We start from the raw sequence: 17,985 nt of genomic DNA on the forward strand, positions 1-17,985 counted from the left end.
GCATGGGAAAATTAATAAATCAAAGTTTCTTAAATTTGAAAATTGCAGCTAAATAATAAAAATATCAATTGTGGAATGCCACTAAAATATAAAATTGTTTTAAACAATAAATTGAGTTGACATAACTAATAAAAATCAAATCAAATAAAAATTAGACTATTAAATAAATATTATTTTGATCATACTCATAATTGAGATTATGATATTTTCACTTACCCTGAGTAAAAGATTTCACAGCTATACAAAACTTACTGAAAAGTCAGAATAGAAAAAACACCTCAAGGCAAAAATTCATACCCCTGTGGTCTCTGCGAAACGATGCGTGCCACCTGGCTAGATGCCACTATCTTATCCAAAACGCCCGAATGCATGCAATGAATTAAAATACTTTCTCAGGAATTAGCATTTAAGCATAATGTGTCCTAATCTAAAATATGAAATTGCACCCTTAACATTTATGCAATTTAGTCCTTGTAATACTCCTTATTTTGAAAAAAATAAAATAAATTCAACTAGATGAATGATGATTGAAAAAGCTAAATAAAAAAACTGAAAGTTAGCTTGATTAAATAAATAAATAAAAATTTGGATTTAAAACTCATAATACCCTCCATAGCACATATATCAATTCTTTCCCTTTTTAAGAATAGTAAACAAAGTAAATTAGAGAACTCACGTCTTAAATAATCATCCAAGATCTTAGATTTAACCATAATATAATATATTATCAACCTAGTTTATTATAAATTAAAATCAGATTTTAAATAATAAAAATTGAGTGGCCTACAAGTAGTGTATGTAGTATACAATGGAGAAGATGAACTCATTTGGGAATGTTGTATAATAAATTGAGATTTGTAAAAAAATTTAAGAAATAATTGCTTAAAAATAATTTTTTATATTTTTAAATTGTTTTAATATACTAATACCAAAAATAATTTTTTAAATTTTATATATATATATATTTTTAATAAAAAAACATTTTAGAAAATAATTATTATTCATTTCCGAACAGCCAACCCATAAAACAAAAATCCCTCAATAACCACTTTTTTCACGTAACTTCTCTAATGGTCCCATACTTGTCTGAAGACCTCCTCCTTTCTCCACAGAGCAACATTCAAATTGTCCAAAAGCTAAGATCCAGTTTCCCAATAATGGAAGCTGAAAAACTGTTCCTGCTTTTTTCTCTTTTAATGCTCCAATTCTCATCTTGTACATCCCAAGACTCCTTAAAGACGAACCAAACCATTAAAGAAGGTGACCTTCTTATCTCCAAAGGAAATAATTTCGCACTGGGATTTTTCACTCCAGGTAGTTCTAGCAATAGATATCTTGGAATTTGGTACCATAAAATACCAGAACAAACTGTGGTGTGGGTTGCAAACAGGAACGATCCAATCATTGGTTCCTCTGGAGTTCTCTTTATAAATCAATATGGAAACCTCGTTCTCTATGGAAACCTCGTTCTCTATGGAAACGATGACCAAAAGCTTCCTGTGTGGTCTTCAAATGTTTCAGTGGAAGAAAATGATACTTGTGCAGCTCAACTCTTGGATTCAGGAAATTTGATATTGGTCAGGAAAAGAAGCAGAAAAACTGTATGGCAAAGCTTCGATTATCCTACGAACATCCTGCTTCCTGGAATGAAACTAGGGCTGGATCGAAAATTAGGAATTGATCGGTTCCTAACATCGTGGAGATCAGCCGAAGACCCTGGGTTCGGGGACTTTTCAGTTAGGATCAACCCAAATGGCTCGCCACAATTCTTTTTCTATAATGGTAAAAAGCCAATTAGTAGATCTCCCCCTTGGCCATGGAGAAGTCAGATGAGCTTATACAAAAGCACCTTTGTAAATGATCCAGACGAAAAGTACTTTGTCTACACTGTTCCTGATGATTCTTATCTGCTAAGAATAATAGTGGATCATTCAGGACATGTTAAGGCATTAACATGGCGAGAAAGTGATGGTCAGTGGAAGGATTTCTGGAAGACCCCTCTGTTTCAGTGCGACTATTATGGACTGTGTGGTGCTGATAGTACGTGTGAACTTACCAATCATAATAGCTTTGGATGTGCCTGTTTACCTGGGTTCGAGCCCAAGTACCCAAAGGAATGGTCTACGAGAGATGGATCTGGTGGTTGTGTCAGGAAGCGGCTACAGACGTCTTCGTTGTGCGATCATGGAGAAGGGTTTGTGAAGATGGAGAATTACAGTCTTCCGGACACTTCTTCTGCAGCTTGGATGCACAAGAGCAAGAGTCGTGCAGCCTGTGAACTGGAATGCAAGAGGAATTGTTCATGCTCTGCATACGCAATCATTAGAATTCCTGGAAAAGGGGAAGGTTGTTTGACATGGTACAAGGAATTAGTAGACATCAGAGATGGAAGGAGTGAAATTTATGATCTGTATGTTCGTGTTGATGCATATGAATTAGGTACCCTTTTTCTGCCCACTAACAATTTCGTAGAATTTTCATTTCAAATATTGATTTATAACAGCTTTTCAATGTTTGTCGCTGCTCTAGGATGTAGTTAATAAGCTCTGTACTACATGAAAGGAACCATTGATATTGGTACTTGTTGGTGCCGAAGGGACCAGCCTTTGCCATAAGTATTGTCACGTTTCCATTGGAGAACGGGGTCGTTTTTCTCTGGAGTTGATCTTTATTCTTTTCACTCTTATGCAGCTAATAATAAGAGGAAGTCAAATGTTTCTCATGAAAACAAGATGATGGCCATTTTAGTACCATCAATTGCATCATTATGGTTTCTCATTAGCCTATCTGCTTATTTGTGGCTCAAGAAGAGGGCAAAACAAGGTAAGACAAGACTCTCTAATCTCTATTTGATATGCCGTCCCAAGTCATGTGTTTATCCTGCTCTTGTTGTGGGAAGAAGTTCACTCTTTGCTTCATGATTGGAAAAACAACAAGGTACTGAGCTGCAGGTAAACAGCAATTCTACTGAACTGGAATATTTCAAGCTCAGCGTCATAACGGTGGCCACTAACAACTTCTCTCCAGCTAACAAACTCGGGCAAGGTGGTTTTGGCTCGGTTTATAAGGTAGAGTTTCTTACTGCATCTAGCAAAAAAACTAAATGGCCTCTCAATACTACACATTTGTTTTTCTCTAATTTGAATAATCATCTAGATTAAATGCTACATGATTTTAGGGTCTGCTAGCTAATGGACAGGAGGTTGCGGTAAAAAGGTTATCCAGAAGTTCAGGACAAGGAACAGAAGAATTTAAAAATGAAGTTATGGTAATTGCAATGCTTCAACACAGAAATCTTGTGAAACTTCTAGGTTATTGCATTCAGAATGAAGAACAAATGTTAATCTATGAATACTTGCCAAACAAAAGCTTAGACTCGTTTCTTTTTGGTAAGTCTTTTTCTGTGTTTATTGCCCTGCTTTACACTAGTTGTCGAATTGTAGCTGGCTGAACAGTAACTTTCTTAACAGATGAAAGCAGAAGATTGTTATTGGAATGGCGAAAACGCTTCGATATTATTGTTGGAATAGCTCGTGGGATTTTATATCTTCACCAAGACTCCAGGTTGAGAATCATTCATCGGGATTTAAAATGTAGCAACATTCTATTGGATGCAGAGATGAACCCAAAAATATCAGATTTCGGAATGGCAAAAATATTTGAAAGCAACCAAACTGGAGATAGGACAAGGAGAGTTGTAGGAACATAGTAAGTACCTTGGCTTAAAACAAAGACCGAGAATGTTTACCAGGAATACTAAAACTTCAGAATCTTGTTTTTCTGATGCAGTGGCTATATGTCACCAGAATATGCTGTGTTTGGAAACTTTTCTGTAAAATCAGATGTTTTCAGTTTTGGGGTCATGTTGTTAGAGATTGTGAGTGGCAAGAAGAACAACAGATTTTATCAACAGAATCCTCCCTTGACCTTGATTGGATATGTGAGTTATAACAGAGCTTTTTGTGCTCTTGGCTGAATTTTAAAGGTTGTCTGCTCTCATTTGTTGTATGCTAATGATTTATATGAACATCACAGGTGTGGGAATTATGGAGAGAAGACAAAGCATTGGAGATAGTGGATCCATCACTGAACGAGTTGTATCATCCGCGTGAAGCCCTGAAATGCATACAAATTGGTCTCCTGTGCGTGCAAGAAGATGCCACGGACAGACCATCTATGTTGGCTGTTGTTTTTATGTTGATTAGTGAAACAGAGATTCCTTCTCCAAAACAACCTGCATTCCTTTTTAGCAAATCTGACAAATTTCCTGATTTAGCCTTAGAAGTAGAAGATGGACAGTGTTCTGTAAATGGGGTGACAATTTCTGAAATTGCTAGTCGCTGAAGTTGTACGATATGAATAATTGCTAATGTTCGCTTTTTAATTCGTTACAAGCATCTCTAATTTTATTATAACAGTAATCTTTTCAGGAAATTCATACATGCAAATGTTCTCTTCCAAATTTCAATACAGGCTATGTTAAAGCTGCAGAGATTGAAACAAAAACTTGCAGTTGAAGGATAGATGATTTTAACATAGAAGAGCTGTAGCAGAGAGCATATAATTTCATAAATAAGAAAGCTTATTTAAAGGCTTACAACCAAACTGAAAAAGCTAAAAAATTCTCAACAACAGTCTACTAACTGAAAACAGAACATAAAGGAGCAAAATCTGATATAAAACAATAATCAAAGACTGTGTCCAACTAAACTTGTTTCATACTTCAGAGGCAGATTCTCATGAGTTCTAACAGGCTATAAACTACATGATACATAATTGTCATAATGTGCTGAAATACAAAGCATACCAAGATACTGAAAAACAAAAGAAAGTAATGAAAGATTAGATCTGTCTGAACTTGAAGAACAGTTTCAACCTCCCTACAATGTCATGTTTTCTTTTTGCCTTCCCCTCTCTCCTAGGGACACGAGTTTTAGTTGGTTTTGAAACTGTAATGTTTTGAATATAAAGGGATAGGAAAAGGCTAGAAAGCCCTTGAAGGCTTAGATGTAGGAATAAATTAAATGAGGGGTATTGTAGTAATTGACTAAATACATGATAAATATAAATAAGGAGTTAAAAAAAAAACAACAAAAGAGGGATCTGGAAATTTGAGAAAGAATCGGCAGGAGAGAGAAGGGAGAAAGAAGAAGAGAAAAGAGGGAAATTAGAAGAAAAATAGAAAGGAGCGGAAGGAAATAAGTTTAAAGGTAAGATTATGTATAAATATGTGTTAATTAAGCTTTAATTTCGGTTTTGATAAATGTTAGGGTTTCGAAAATTTATGTTTTGGGTTAATTTATGAATTAAGTTGAATGTTATGGGTTGATTGTTGTGGGTAATGAATTGTTAAGTTGAATTTGAGAGATTGTAGATAAAAATGATGATTTTGAGTTATGGTTTTGTTTGAATGGTGAATTTGTGTTAGAAATCAGGGGATAACAGTAGGTAATCTGTGAAAATTCTGGGTTTGAGATTGAAGATGATGAAAATTCAATTTGGTCCCTTAATTTTGGAAAATTACAGTTTAGTCCCCAAACTTTGGAAAATTTGCATATTGGTCCCTGGAGCCTATTCCGAGATTCTGAACAGAATAAAAGATAAATTATGGGCAGAATTCCTGTATAGTTATGAAATTTTAATACTTTCAATTTGGTCCTTCAATTTGACAAAAATTACCATTTAACCCTAAAATTTTGATAAAATTCCAGAATGGTCCCTGGAGTATAATGAGATGATCTGGACAGAAATGAGGATTAATTATGGTCAGAATTTCAGTATAGTCATGGATTTATGATAATTTTAGTTTGGTCCTCCAAATGGACAAAGTTACAATTTGACCCCTAAAATATGATAAATTACAGATTAGTCCCTAGCTGTAATATTAGCTTTTGCAGATGGGTTTGATGAATAATTGAGGGTTAGTTAGTGAAGTATTACCAATTTTATTATTTGTTTTATTATGGATTAGATTTCGAGAAAACCGTTAATTTTTGGGTTTTTGAGAAAATAACTAGTTAGTTAAAAAACATATAGGGTTATGGAATACATCCTTAGATAAGTGTATTAAATAAGTTATATATTTTTTTGAGTCATTCTTGAATATGTCTCCTTTATATTCAGATAATCCTGATATTCTACCAGCGGGACGTCAGTAGGATTTTCTTCGGTGTCTGCTTTTGACTTTTGTTTCGCTTCGAGTTAGGTGAGTGGAAAATTTTCAATATGCATGAGAATTATTATAAATATTTGATTTATTAATATGAATTGGATCATGCTTCTTGATAATATATATACTGATTATTATCCTTATTATGACAAAGCATGATCAATTGTTGAATTTGAATTCTTGATATGAAACCGTATATATTTTGAATTGACTTCTGAATTGATAGCTTCTCATTTGATTGATGTCATAAGTTGAGCCTTGAGATATAAATATGTCTGTTTGATTATGATTATGAACCTATGGTATGCCAGTCAGAATACCTATACTAATAGGGTAGTGTTAGTCTTTGTGCACATCGTATCTGAACCCTAGTTGGTCGGGGGAGTCACCAACCTGTGTGGACTGATCATCTCACAATACGGAGCCTCATGCTCATTGCATTTTGATTTTCTGACGAATTTTACTATATGATATTCTTGTTATGGTCTATTTGATAAACTTTTTTATAAGAACCTAAAGCCATACTTGTATATATATTTCTCATTGTTGTATTATCTCGTGTGTGTATATTGAACATTATCTACTCACTGAGTTGTTGAACTCACCCTCTCATTATTTATCCTTTTCAGGCTTATAGCTTGATAACAGGTCACTTTTATTGGACCTTCAGAACCTGCTCTTTTTGTTGTAAATTTGTATATTTTCCTTTATGTCTAGTAAGTGCTCCAAAACTATGAAATTATATTAACTTTTGTATTAAAACAATTCAATTATATTATGAAGTTGATTTTGTTATTAATGCTGCGTTGAACTTTAATTAAGTTAGGATAAGTTTGTGTGTAAGTTTGGGTTCGCATAGGTATGGAACCTTGGAAGGGAACCTTGCCTATGTGCTGGTCATGAATCTGGGATTCGGGTCGTGACGAAACATCCTTAATTTACTACTGAAGAAACCAAGTAACTTGATCGTTCTTGCTTGGAATTGCTAAGAAGAATGAAAGTTCACTGAAAGATACTAGAATAGAATGTAAAGATTGAAACAGAAGTTTGAACTTTAAACTTTGGATCTTGGTGTTGTTAGCATTTAGGCCAACAGATGGAATATATTGAGTCGGGTTGTGTCACAACCCGACTCCCGGATCCATGACCGGCACATAGGCAAGGTTCCCCTCCAAGGTTCCATACCTATACGAACCCAAACTTACATACAAACTTATCCTTTAATAAGTCAATCAGAGTTCAACACAGCAGTAACAACAAACTAATTTCATAATATAACTTAATTGTCTTAATACAAGAGTTTTGGAGCACTGACTAGACATAAAGAAAGGCACAAATTACAATCAAAAGAGCAGGTTCTGAAGGTCCAACAAAAATGACCTGCTATCAAGCTATAAGCTTGAAAAGGATAAATAATGAGAGGGTGAGTTCAACAACTCAGTGAGTAGATAACGTTCAATATACATACACGAGATAATACAACAATGAGAAATATATATACAAGTATGACTTTAGGTTCTTATAGAAATGTTTCTCAAATAGGCCATAACAAGAATATCATATAGTAAAATTCATCAAAAAATCAAAATGCAATGAGCATGAGGCTCCGTACTGTGGGATGATCAGTCCACACAGGTTGGTGACTCCCCCGACCAACTAGGGTGCAGATACGATGTGCACAAAGACTAACACTACCCTGTTAGCATGGGTATTCTGACTGACATACCATAGATTCATAATTATAATCAAACAAACATATTCATATCTCAAGACTCAACTCATGACATCAATTAAATGAGGAGCTATCAATTCAAAATATATACGGTTTCATATCAAGAATTCAGATTCAACAATTGATCATGCATTATCATAACAAGGATAATAATCAGTATATATATTATCAAGAAGCATGATCTAATTCATATTAACAAATCAAATATTTATAATATTTCTCATGTATATGGAAAATTATCCACTCACTTGACTCGAAGCAAACAAAAGTCAAAAGCAGACACCGGAAAAAATACTACTGATGTTTTGCTAGTAGAATATCAGGATTATCTGAATATAAAGGAGACATATTCAAGAATGACTTAAAAGAATATATATAACCTATTTAATATATTTATCTAAGGATGTATTCCATAACCTTATATGTTTTTGAACTAACTAGTTATTTTCCCAAAAATTAACGGTTTTTCCGAAATCTAATCCATAATAAAACAAATAACAAAATTGATAATAATTCACTAAATAACCCTAAATTATTCATCAAACCAATCTGAAAAAGCTAATATCATAGTTAGGGACTAATATGGAATTTATCACATTTTTAGGGCCAAATTGTAATTTTCGTCTAATTGGAGGACCAAACTAAACATATCATAAATTCATGACTATAGTGGAATTATGTCCATAATTCATCCTCATTTCTGTCCAGAACCTCTAATTATGCTCCAGGGACTACTCTGGAATTTTTCCAAAATTTTAGGGTTAAATTGTAATTTTTGTCAAATGGAGGACCAAACTAAAATTTATCATAATCCTTGAATATACTGAAATTCTGACCATAATTAATCCTCAAATATGTCCAGAATATCTCATTATACTCCAGAGACCATTCTGGAGTTTTACCAAATTTTTTAGGGTCAAATGGTAATTTTTGTTAAATTGAAGGATAAATTGAAAGTTTTAAAATTTCATAACTATACAGTAATTCTGCCCATAATTCATATGTTATTCCATTCAGAATCTCATAATATGCTCCAGGGACCATTCTGGAATTTTCCGAAGTTTGGGGACTAAACTGTAATTTTCCAAAATTGAGGGACCAAAATGAATTTTTGTCATCTTCAACCTCCAACCCAGAATTTCAACAGAAACCCACTGTTATTTCCTTATTTCTAACACAAATTCACCATTCAAACAAAATCCATAACTCAAAATCATCATTTTCATCTACAATCTCTCAAATTCAACTTAACAATCAATTAACCACAACAATCAACTCCTAACATTCAATTTAATTCATCAATTAAACTCACAACACAAATTTCATAACCCTAACATTTATCAAAACCAAAATTAAAGCTTAATCAACACATATTTATACATAATCTTACCTTTTTACTTATTTCCCCTAACTCCTTTCTATTCCCTTTCTAATTTCTCTCTTTTCTCTTCTTCTTCTTTCTCCCTTCTCTCTCCTGCCGATTCTCTCTCAAATTTCAGATCTCTTCTTTTATTTTATTTTTTTTACTTTCTATTTATATTTATCAAGTTTTGTTGAATTACTACACTATCCCTCATTCATTTATACCCACACTTTAAGCCACCAAGGGCTTTATTGTATTTTCCTACTCATTTATTCAAAACATCACAGGTTGTTCCTTGTCATCTTCTTCTTCCTCAAATATTGTATGAGGTTGTTTTGGAGAAGGAATAGGTGCTCCAAAACAACTCAACATGAGAACATTTAACAGCTAACATGGAATGTCTTCTCATTGTGTCTTCTTACATGCACAAAACCGTATCTGGCAAACTACCCCATGGCCATGAAAACACCCAGGAAGACCCAGAACACTAGTTTTGTAAATGATCAAGATGAGATATGTATGACACCTGTTGTCCCTCCTCTTATACAAGAGACAAAACATTAGAGATGAGTTGACTTGTCAGGAGTTGTACTGTCACAACTCGATCCCATATATATGACCAGCACGGAGACAAAGTTTCTATAATGTTTTGTATTAAAAAGTAGAAAAAGACAATAAAGCCCTTGGAGGCTTAAAGAAAAAGTATGATTAAATGAGGGGTAGAGTAGTAATTGAATAAAAAGATGATAAATATAAATAGAAAGTTAAAAAAAAAAGAGGAATATGAAAATTCAAAGAGCAAACAGTGAGAGAAAAGTGGGGGGAAGAAAGAGAAAAGATGGAAATTAGAAGGGAAATAAAGAGGAATTGAACAAAATAAGTTAAAAGGATAAGATTTATGCTTTAATGTATAAATGTGTTCTTTGAACTTTAAATTCAGTTTTGATTAATGTTAGGGTTTTGAAAATTTATGTTTTAGGTTTAATTGATAAATTAATTTGAATGTTATGAGGTTAATTGTTGTGGGTAATAGATTGATAGTTAATTTTAAGAGATTGCAGGTAAATATGATAGATTTTGAATTATAACTTTGTTTGAATGATAAATTTATGTTAGAAATCATGAGATAACAGTAGGTTATCCATGAAAATTTTGGATTTGAGGTTGAAGATGATAAAATTTTGGTTTGGCCCTCAATTTATAAAAATTACAGTTTAGTCCCCAAACTTTGGAAAATTAAAAATTGGTCCCTGGAGCATATTCCAAGATCCTAAATAGAATAAAGCATGAATTATGAACAGAATTCTAGTATAGTTATGAAATTTGAATACTTTCAATTTGGTCCACTAATTTGACAATAATTACAATTTGACCCTAAAAATTTAGAAAAATCCAGAATGGTCCCTAGAGCATAATGAGATATTCTGGACAGAATTAGGGAATAAATATGGTCATAATTTCAGTATAGTCATGGATTTATGATATTTTTAATTTGATCCTCCAATTTGACCCTAAAATTTTGGAGAAAATTCCAAAATGGTCCCTAGAGCATAATAAGATATTATGGATAGAATTGAGGATTAAATTTGGTCAGAATTTCAGTATAGTCATGGATTTATAATATTTTTAATTTGGTCCTTCAATTTGAAAAAAAGTTATAATTTGACCCTTAAAAATATGATAAATATTAGGCTTTTTAGATTGGTCTAATGAATAATTAAGGGTTTTTTAGTGAATTATTACCAATTTTATTATTTTTTATTATGAATTAGATTTTAGAAAAAACATTAAATTTTGGATTTTTGAGAAAATTGACTAGTTAGTTCAAAAACATTTAAGGTTACAGAATACACCCTTAGTTAAGTGTATTAAATAGGTTAAATGTTCTTTCAAGTCGTTCTTGAATATGTCTCGTTTGTATTCAGATAATCCTGATATTCTACCCTAACTCAAAATTCACCATTTACATAATTCATAACTCAAAATCATCACAATCTTTCATAATCAACTAAATAACCAATTACCCACAACAATCAACCCTATAACATTTAATTTAATTCATCAATTGAACCCAAACACAAATTTTCAAAACCCTAACATTTATCAAAACCGAATTAAAAGCTCAATAATACACATTTATACATTTAATAACCTAAATCTCACCTTTAAACTTATTCTCTTCAACTCCTTTCTATTTCTCTTCAATTTCCCTCTTTTCTCTTCTTCTGTTTCTTTCTCCCTTCTCTTTCTCGTCAGTTTTTCACTCTAAATTTTTCAGATCTTTTTTTTTCTTTCTATTTATATTTATCAAGTTTGTTGAATTACTACACTACCTCTCATTCATTTATACCCTCTTCTATGCCACCAAAGGCATAATTACCTTTTCTTATGTCTTTTAATTCAAAACATTACATTCTCATTGCTTTTTTATTTTCTAATGAGTTTTACTTTATGATTTTCTTGTTATGACCTATTTGAAAAACCTTCTTATAAGAACCAAGAGCTATAATTATATATACATTTATCTTTGTTATATTACCTTATGTGTGTATATTGAACATTATCTACTCATTGAGTTGTTGAACTCACCCTCTCATTATTTATCTTTTTAGACTTATAACTTATTAGTAGGTCATTTTTGTTGAATCTTGCGAACTTGCTTTTTAGTTGTAATTTATACCTTCCTTTTATGTTTAGTTAGTACTCCAAAACTATGAATTCATATGAACTCTTGTATTAACACAATCAAATTATATTATAAAATTTATTTTGTTATTAGTATTATTAGTACTGCATATAACTCTAATTGAGTTATTTAATAGATAAGTTTGTATGCAAGTTTGGGTTCGCATAGATATGGAACCTTAGAGGGGAACCTTGTCTATATGCCAATTATGGATCCAGGATTCGGATCAAAATATGCTAATGATCAGCCATGTTGAACTTGTAAAGATATCAACGGTCCTAATGATGCTAAGTGTCAGAAGATTAGTAATTAATATTGTTAGAATGTTGTTAGTATTGTTTGTTAGAAAGGAGAATCTGTTAGCATTATATTGAGTGAACATTCTCTGTGTGGTATCTTTCCAATACTGCATATATAAACTGAGGATGAGTAATGTGAAAACTTAAGCAAAAGTAATAGTATAACAGTGCATGAATTTCATCTTCTGCTTCTCTGTATAACAGATTCATTCTCTATTCTTCTTCCTTTCTACTCTCTGCTCCTTCTTCATCTTTGTTTCATTTATATATAAATATCACTCTCTATCATGGTACCAGAGCTTCCCACTCCTTCACAAATAACACATCAACCTTAGAAGGATCCGAGTTGCATTCATCACAAACTTGCACAAGTGTGCAAGGATGTACATAAGAATCGTAGATTCCACATTTTCCATCACACTTCTCACAAAGGCATCCAATAGCAATTCCTAGCTGCTTCCGGCACATAATCAAACCAGGATGATGCTTGGCCATGATCTCTTCAAGATCTTAGTGTAACTGCATGCTCTTGCTGAAATCGATTTGAGACTTTATTGCTTCTCTTTCAGCAGAGAGAGGGAAACCTGGAGAAACTTCTGCACTCTGTGATTTTTTTTACTCTTGTTTCTGATTCTAGCTTCTTTCTCATCTTATTTATGAAATTCTTCTGTGTTCACTGGTGTGTCTATTATCTGTTTGATATATTGTCAAACTGAAACTTCTTCTTTAAATCTTCAACTTTCTGCAAGATTCTTCCTTCTCAATCTTTGATTCTCTTTTTTTTTTTTATCTCTTGCACTCTAAAAATAGCGACTACTTCTTAATTTCAGATTGTTCAACTCTAATAAGAGAATATACACATAAACATTTTCTTATTCCTCTACACTGCATAATTTCTCTGCTTTTCCTCTCTTCATCTCTATTATCTATTTTTCTTCATCTTTATTGCAGTATTTTTCTCTAATTCTATTCATTTCTCTATTCCTCTCTATGACGATTCTTGCTAGCTTTTCAAAATATCTCTGTTATCTCCCTTGCTTCCAATCTAGTGTTCCATTCCAGGATGAAACATCTCCAGATCGATTATCATTTTGTTAGGGAATGGGTTATCACGAATGATATACTGGTCCAACATGTCTCTTTTACTGATATATCCTCACCAAATGTCTTTCCATTTCTTTGTTTCAGCATCATTGCTCCAATCTCATGTTTGGCTCCTCCCAGCCTGCAATTGAGGGGGAATGTAAAGATATCAATGGTCCTAATGATGCCAAGTGTTAGAAGATTAGCAATTAATATTGTTAGAATGCTGTTAGTATTGTTTGTTAGAAAAGAGAATCTGTTAGGATTATATTGAGTGAACATTCTTCATGTGGTATCTTTCCAATACTGCATATATAAACTGAGGATGAGTAATATAAACACTTAAGCAAAAGTAATAGTATAACAGTGCATGAATTTCATCTTCTGCTTCTCTGTATAACAGATTCATTCTCTGTTCTTCTTCCTTTCTAGCAGAGAGTAGAAAGGAAGAAGAAGAATAGAGAAAGGTCACAATTCCCTTTCAAGAGAACCATTTGATGCCTTTGCATTCTGCATGAGAATGAGAAGAGCATAAAGAACTCAATTATGATTGAAACATAACAAAGACAATAACTTTGAAGATCAGACACCGTTTCTCACTAATATTTTTGTTTATGAAAAATGTTTCTAAAAAAATTAGTGTTTATTAGGAAATTCAGCGCAAAACAAGTAATAATTTAAGTGCATCGACACGAATATACAGATCATATCTAATGCACCCTTTTCTCTTCCTGGAGTATTTACAATTGCATATGCAGCGCATGAACGACTCATACTTATGAAGGTACGTTTTCTACCTTCATAAACCCTTGAGTTCATACCCAAGTAAACAAGCACATTCATATCTGTTAATGTCAGCAGGTTGAAATGTACATCAACAGGTGTACATATAGACAAAAGTATATTTCATCTTGAATGCTTACAAAGTTCTTGTTACGTACTTAGTCACTAGGAATGGATGCAGTATATGGAAAGAAGAAGCTAAAGGTGGTGCAGGATTGATAACATCTGCAACACGCAACAAGGGGTAGTTAATTCTACTAGTTATTAGCCATAGTTAGTTAGCATATGGTTACAGTTGTTATAGTTAGTTAGAGTAGTCAGTTAGTTATTATCTTCAGTTACTATAAAACCATGATCAAGTGTATCAGTTGAATACGAAGAATATAGAATGCAGAAAATTCAGTCTCAACTCTTCTCTCTCGAACTCTCTCAAATTCTTTCTCACAGATTCTCTGTTCTTCATCTATTTCTCCTTCACTTGTTATGAAACCTTAACAATTGGTATTAAAGCCTTAAGATCTAACACCATGGTTAAAAACATGGAAGAACACTGCAAGAAACTAGAGGAACGAATATAGATCATTCAACAAGAATTCCAGGAGCAACTTGGGGAACAAAGTAAGAAGACTGATCAGATTAGTGTTCAAATTGAAACACTATCAAGTCAGTTCCAGGCATTTCTTGCTCACCACGTGACTGGAAAAGAGATAGAAAGTAACTCTAAAGGTATACTACAGACTCCAGCAAGGGGTAACCCTGAAGGTATGCTTTCAAAGGGAAAAGGTCCTGCAAGAGGAGATGGAAATTATGGACAGGAACCGCAGAGAGCAATGTTTAATGCAGGATTTCCTAGGATGGATCTAACAACATTTCGAGGAGACAATCCTAGAGGATGGCTGAGAAGGTGCAACAAGTTTTTTAAACTCAATGCAACTCCATGGCAGTAATGGGTGGAAATAGCGTCCCTGTATTTGGAGATTGTGATGCCACAATTCTTTTTCTATAATGGTAAAAAGCCAATTAGTAGATCTCCCCCTTGGCCATGGAGAAGTCAGATGAGCTTATACAAAAGCACCTTTGTAAATGATCCAGACGAAAAGTACTTTGTGTACACAGTTCCTGATGATTCTTATCTGCTAAGAACAATAGTGGATCATACAGGACATGTAAAGGCTTTAACATGGCGAGAAAGTGATGGTCAGTGGAAGGATTACTGGAAGACCCCTCAGTTTCCGTGCGACTATTATGGACATTGTGGTGCTTATAGTACGTGTGAACTTGCCAATCTAAATGAATTCGTATGTGCCTGTTTACCTGGGTTCGAGCCCAAGTACCCAAAGGAATGGTCTGCGAGAGATGGATCTGGTGGTTGTGTCAGGAAGCGGCTACAGACGTCTTCGGTTTGCGATCATGGAGAAGGGTTTGTGAAGATAGAGAATTACTGTCTTCCGGACACTTCTAATGCAGCTTGGGTGGAGATGAGCAAGAGTCGCGCTGACTGTGAACTGGAATGCAAGAGGAATTGTTCATGTTCTGCATACTCAATCATTGGAATTCCCGGAAAAGGGGAAGGTTGTTTGACATGGTACAAGGAATTAATAGACATTAGATATGAAAGGAGTGAAAGTTATGATCTGTATGTTCGTGTTGATGCATATGAATTAGGTACCTTTTTTCATTACAAATTTCATAGAATTTTCATTACAAATTTTGATTTATAAGAGCTTTTCTAGGTTTTTCCACTGCTCTAGGATGTAGTTAATAAGCTGTGTACTACATGACAGAAACCATTGATATTGGTACTTATTAGGTGCCGAAGGGGCCAGACTTTGCCATATGTATTGTCACGTTTCCATTGGAGAAGGGGGTGGTTTTTCTTTCTGGAGTTAATCTTTATTCTTTTCACTCTCATGCAGCTGATAATACAAGGCAGCCAAATGGTTCTCATGAAAAACCGATGCTGGCCATTTTAGCACCATTATTTGCATTATTGTGGTTTCTCATTAGCCTATTTGCTTATTTGTGGCTCAAGAAGAGAGCAAAAACAGGTTAGACATGACTCTGTAATCTCTATTTGATATGCCTTACCAAGTCATGCATTTATTCGGCTCTGGTTGTGGGGAGAAGTTCACTTTTTGCTTCATGATTTTTGGAAAAAACGAGGTACTGAACTGCTGGTAAACAGCAATTCTACGGAACTGGAAAATTTCAAGCTCAGCACCATAACTGCAGCCACTAACAATTTTTCTCGAGCTAACACACTCGGGCAAGGCAGTTTTGGCTCGGTTTATAAGGTAGAGTTTCTTAAAAACTAAATGGCTTCTAAATAATACAGATTTTTTTCTTTCTATAATTTGCATAATTGTAGTCCAGAGGCTTAATCTTGTAACATGTTTTTAGGGTCTGCTAGCTAATGGACGGCAGGTTGCAATAAAAAGGTTATCTAGAAGTTCAGGACAAGGAACAGAAGAATTTAAAAATGAAGTTATGGTTATTGCAAGGCTTCAACACAGGAATCTTGTGAAACTACTAGGTTATTGCATTCAGAATGAAGAACAAATGTTAATTTATGAATACTTGCCAAACAAAAGCTTGGACTCGTTTCTCTTCGGTAAGTCTTTTTTAAGTATTTATTGCCCTGATTTACACTAGTTGTCAAATTATACCTGTCTGAAAAATAATTGTTTCAACAGATGAAAGCAGAAGATTGTTATTGGATTGGCGAAAACGCTTTGATATTATAGTTGGAATAGCTCGTGGGATTTTATATCTTCACCAAGACTCCAGGTTGAGAATCATTCACAGGGATTTAAAATGCAGCAACATTCTGTTGGATGCAGAGATGAACCCAAAAATATCAGATTTTGGAATGGCAAAAATATTTGAAGGCAACCAAACTGAAGATAGGACAAGGAGAGTTGTGGGAACATAGTAAGTACCTTTGCCTGAAACAAAGACCGAGTGACAAAGTACTATCATTGATTACCAGGAATACTAAAACTTCAGATTCTTGTTTTTCTGATGCAGTGGCTATATGTCGCCAGAATATGTTGTGTATGGAAACTTTTCCACAAAATCAGATGTTTTCAGTTTTGGGGTCATGTTGCTAGAGATTGTGAGTGGCAAGAAGAACAACAGATTTTATCAACAGAATCCTCCTTTGACCTTGATTGGATATGTGAGTTATAACATAGCTTTTTGTGCTCTTGGATGAATTTCAATGTTCACAATTTTAGATGTTGTCTGCTCTTATTTACAGGTGTGGGAATTGTGGAGACAAGACAAAGCATTGGAGATAGTGGATCCATCACTGAAGGAGTTGTATCATCCGCGTGAAGCCTTGAAATGCATGCAAATAGGTCTACTGTGCGTGCAAGAAGATGCCGCGGACAGACCATCCATGTTGGCAGTTGTTTTTATGTTGAGTAACGAAACAGAGATTCCTTCTCCAAAACAACCTGCATTCCTTTTTAGAAAATCTGATAAATTTCCTGATATCGCATTAGACGTAGAAGATGGACAGTGTTCTTTAAATGAGGTGACAATTTCTGAAATTGCTAGTCGCTGAAGCTGTGCTGTCTAAAAAATTGCTAAGACGAATTTCCTTTGATTTGTAATGAAAATACTTGTTGCTAAATTGGGGATTTGAGATTTAACACACACCACCACGAACAACCCAATTCAATGAAAAGATAAATAACAAAGATTTCTGACGATGCATTGGAGATAGTTGATTCATCACTGGAGGAGTTACATTTTCCCCTAAAAGCTTTGAAATGCATACAAGTCGGTCTCTTGTTCTTATGTCAAGTAGTGAAACAACAATTCTTTCTCCTAAACAACCTGCATTCCTTTTGATGCAGGAGCTAG

General features: G+C 33.8%; 1 protein-coding gene across 4 annotated transcripts; it reads left to right on the forward strand.

Moving 5' to 3' along the window:
• The first annotated feature begins 1,054 nt into the window (after positions 1–1,054).
• On the forward strand, positions 1,055–17,746 carry LOC105114598 (G-type lectin S-receptor-like serine/threonine-protein kinase RKS1). 4 transcript variants are annotated; one of them, XM_011011189.1, is made up of 8 exons: positions 1,055–1,782; positions 15,124–15,780; positions 16,032–16,163; positions 16,279–16,409; positions 16,516–16,726; positions 16,809–17,046; positions 17,143–17,293; positions 17,375–17,746. In XM_011011189.1, the coding sequence occupies exons 1-8, from the start codon at positions 1,071–1,073 to the stop codon at positions 17,681–17,683; spliced, it is 2,541 nt and encodes an 846-aa protein (XP_011009491.1). In that variant the 5' UTR covers positions 1,055–1,070; the 3' UTR covers positions 17,684–17,746. The 4 variants fall into 4 exon arrangements, with proteins under 4 accessions (XP_011009491.1, XP_011009489.1, XP_011009490.1 ...); XM_011011187.1 differs by lacking the exons at positions 15,124–15,780; positions 16,032–16,163; positions 16,279–16,409; positions 16,516–16,726 and adding exons at positions 2,692–2,823; positions 2,938–3,068; positions 3,179–3,389 and having other exon boundaries at positions 1,056–2,439; XM_011011188.1 differs by lacking the exons at positions 15,124–15,780; positions 16,032–16,163; positions 16,279–16,409 and adding exons at positions 2,692–2,823; positions 2,938–3,068 and having other exon boundaries at positions 1,056–2,439.
• The last annotated feature ends 239 nt before the right edge of the window (positions 17,747–17,985 follow it).

The sequence above is a fragment of the Populus euphratica genome, unplaced genomic scaffold (genome assembly GCF_000495115.2).
Source record: "Populus euphratica unplaced genomic scaffold, PopEup_1.0 scaffold549.1, whole genome shotgun sequence".
NCBI classification, from domain to species: domain Eukaryota; kingdom Viridiplantae; phylum Streptophyta; class Magnoliopsida; order Malpighiales; family Salicaceae; genus Populus; species Populus euphratica.

What these genes read in the sequence shown, in the direction of transcription:
- LOC105114598 (XM_011011189.1), top strand. Translation starts at nt 1,071, where the DNA reads ATGGTCCCATACTTGTCTGAAGACCTCCTCCTTTCTCCACAGAGCAAC. An exon ending in TGTTGATGCATATGAATTAG is followed by an intron (nt 15,781 to 16,031) that starts GTACCTTTTTTC and finishes ACTCTCATGCAG; the next exon opens with CTGATAATACAAGGCAGCCA. An exon ending in GTTTTGGCTCGGTTTATAAG is followed by an intron (nt 16,410 to 16,515) that starts GTAGAGTTTCTT and finishes ACATGTTTTTAG; the next exon opens with GGTCTGCTAGCTAATGGACG.